This window comes from Neopelma chrysocephalum, unplaced genomic scaffold, assembly GCF_003984885.1.
Source record: "Neopelma chrysocephalum unplaced genomic scaffold, ASM398488v2 Primary Assembly neopelma1_103b, whole genome shotgun sequence".
Classification (NCBI taxonomy): Eukaryota; Metazoa; Chordata; class Aves; order Passeriformes; family Pipridae; genus Neopelma; species Neopelma chrysocephalum.
Window position 1 is genome coordinate 605573 of NW_020897767.1, and position 1612 is coordinate 607184.

General features: G+C 56.0%; 1 protein-coding gene across 4 annotated transcripts in view; it reads left to right on the forward strand.

Annotated features, from left to right (window-relative positions):
• NR4A2 (nuclear receptor subfamily 4 group A member 2) overlaps positions 1 to 1612 on the forward strand; it is a 6608-nt gene that overhangs the window by 2170 nt on the left and 2826 nt on the right. For 3 of the 4 annotated variants that reach the window (XM_027695958.1, XM_027695957.1, XM_027695960.1), the window contains 2 exons: positions 1013 to 1142; positions 1234 to 1397. In XM_027695958.1, coding sequence (XP_027551759.1) covers positions 1013 to 1142; positions 1234 to 1397 — 294 coding nt within the window. The remainder of the gene's footprint in view (positions 1 to 1012; positions 1143 to 1233; positions 1398 to 1612) is intronic. The other variant, XM_027695961.1, reaches the window with a different exon arrangement.

A 1612-nucleotide genomic window follows, 5' to 3' on the forward strand; every position in this document is an offset into this window, starting at 1 on the left:
GGCAGGCAGGGTGCAGGCAGGGCACGGGCAGGGTGCAGGCAGGGTGCAGGCAGGGCGTCGGGCAGCGGGGGACCCGGCGGGGCGAGCAGCCCGCAGATGGAAATCGGTTAGGACAGAGAACTGCGTCTGAGCTAACCATGTGGAACAGAATTCCCTGTGGTAAAATTAAGTGATCTCTTTATTTCACCATCCTGATTGAATAATCTTATCATTTTAAATAGAGAAGGTCTCCAAGGAATGTAAATAATATGAATGCCCACGGATTTGTATTTACCGAGCGTCTCCTTCCCTCCTCTTGGCATATAAAACACGGCCAGGAGCTGTGAGGTTACCTCGGATGTTAACGCTGTCAATTTGCTCCTGTTAAATGCCCAGGAAAAAAAAAAAGAAAGGAAAAGAAAGGGGTGGAGGGAAGAGAGAAAAGGGAAAAGGAAATGAAGGGGGGAAAAGGAAATGAAGGGGAGAAAAGGAAATGGAGGGGGGAAAAGGGAAAAGAAATTAAGGGGGAAAGGGAAATAAAGGAAAAAAAGGGGAAAGAAAATAAATTTTACAAGGTGAGAAGAAAAAAGGGAAGAATAAAGGGGAAAGGAAATAAAGGAAAAATGGAAAAGGAAATTTTAAAAAAGGAAAAAGAAAGGGAAAAAAGGGGAAGGGAAATAAAGATAGAAAAGGAGGAAGAAAATAAAGATAAAAGGAGAAAAAAAGGAAAAGAAAATAAAAGGGAAAAGAAAATAAGGGTAAAATGGAAAAGAAAATTAAAAGGAAAAGGGAAAAGAATATAAAAGGGGGAAAATAAAACCGGAAAAACAAAATGAGGGGGGAAAGGGGAGAAAATAAAGGCAAAAACTGAAAAGAAAATACAGGGGGGAAGGGGAAAAGAAAATCGAGGGGAAAACAAGGGATAAGAAAATAAAGGCGGGAGCGGCGGTGGCGGCGGTGCGGGAGCGGGATCGGGGCCCGCAGCCCCGTCCGGCCGCTCAGCCCGCCCGTCCCGTCCCGCCCCGTCCCGCAGCGCACGGTGCAGAAGAACGCCAAGTACGTGTGTCTGGCCAACAAGAACTGCCCGGTGGACAAGCGCCGCCGCAACCGCTGCCAGTACTGCCGCTTCCAGAAGTGCCTGGCCGTCGGCATGGTCAAGGAGGGTGAGTGTCCGTCCGTCCGTCCGTCCGTCCGTCCGTCCGTCCGCCCGCCCGCCCCCAGCGCTCCCCGCGCTGACCCCGCTCTCTCTTGCAGTGGTGCGCACAGACAGCCTAAAAGGCCGGCGGGGCCGCTTGCCGTCCAAACCGAAGAGCCCCCAGGAGCCCTCTCCCCCCTCTCCCCCGGTGAGTCTGATCAGTGCGCTGGTGAGAGCCCATGTCGACTCCAACCCGGCTATGACCAGCCTGGACTATTCCCGGGTAAGCGGCACCGAGCTCGCGGAGGGACCCCGCCGCCGCCGCCCGGGGAGGGGGGGCCCGGCGGCCCCGCGGCCGCTGCGGGGGGAGAGCCGGGGGCTCGGAGCTCTGCCCGCCCCGCCGGGGCCGCCGCCGCACCCGCAACACCGACACCGCAGCGCTGCCGGGCGGCCGGGGCTCGGCTCAGCCCCGCCGGCACCGAGGGCTCGGCTCAGCCC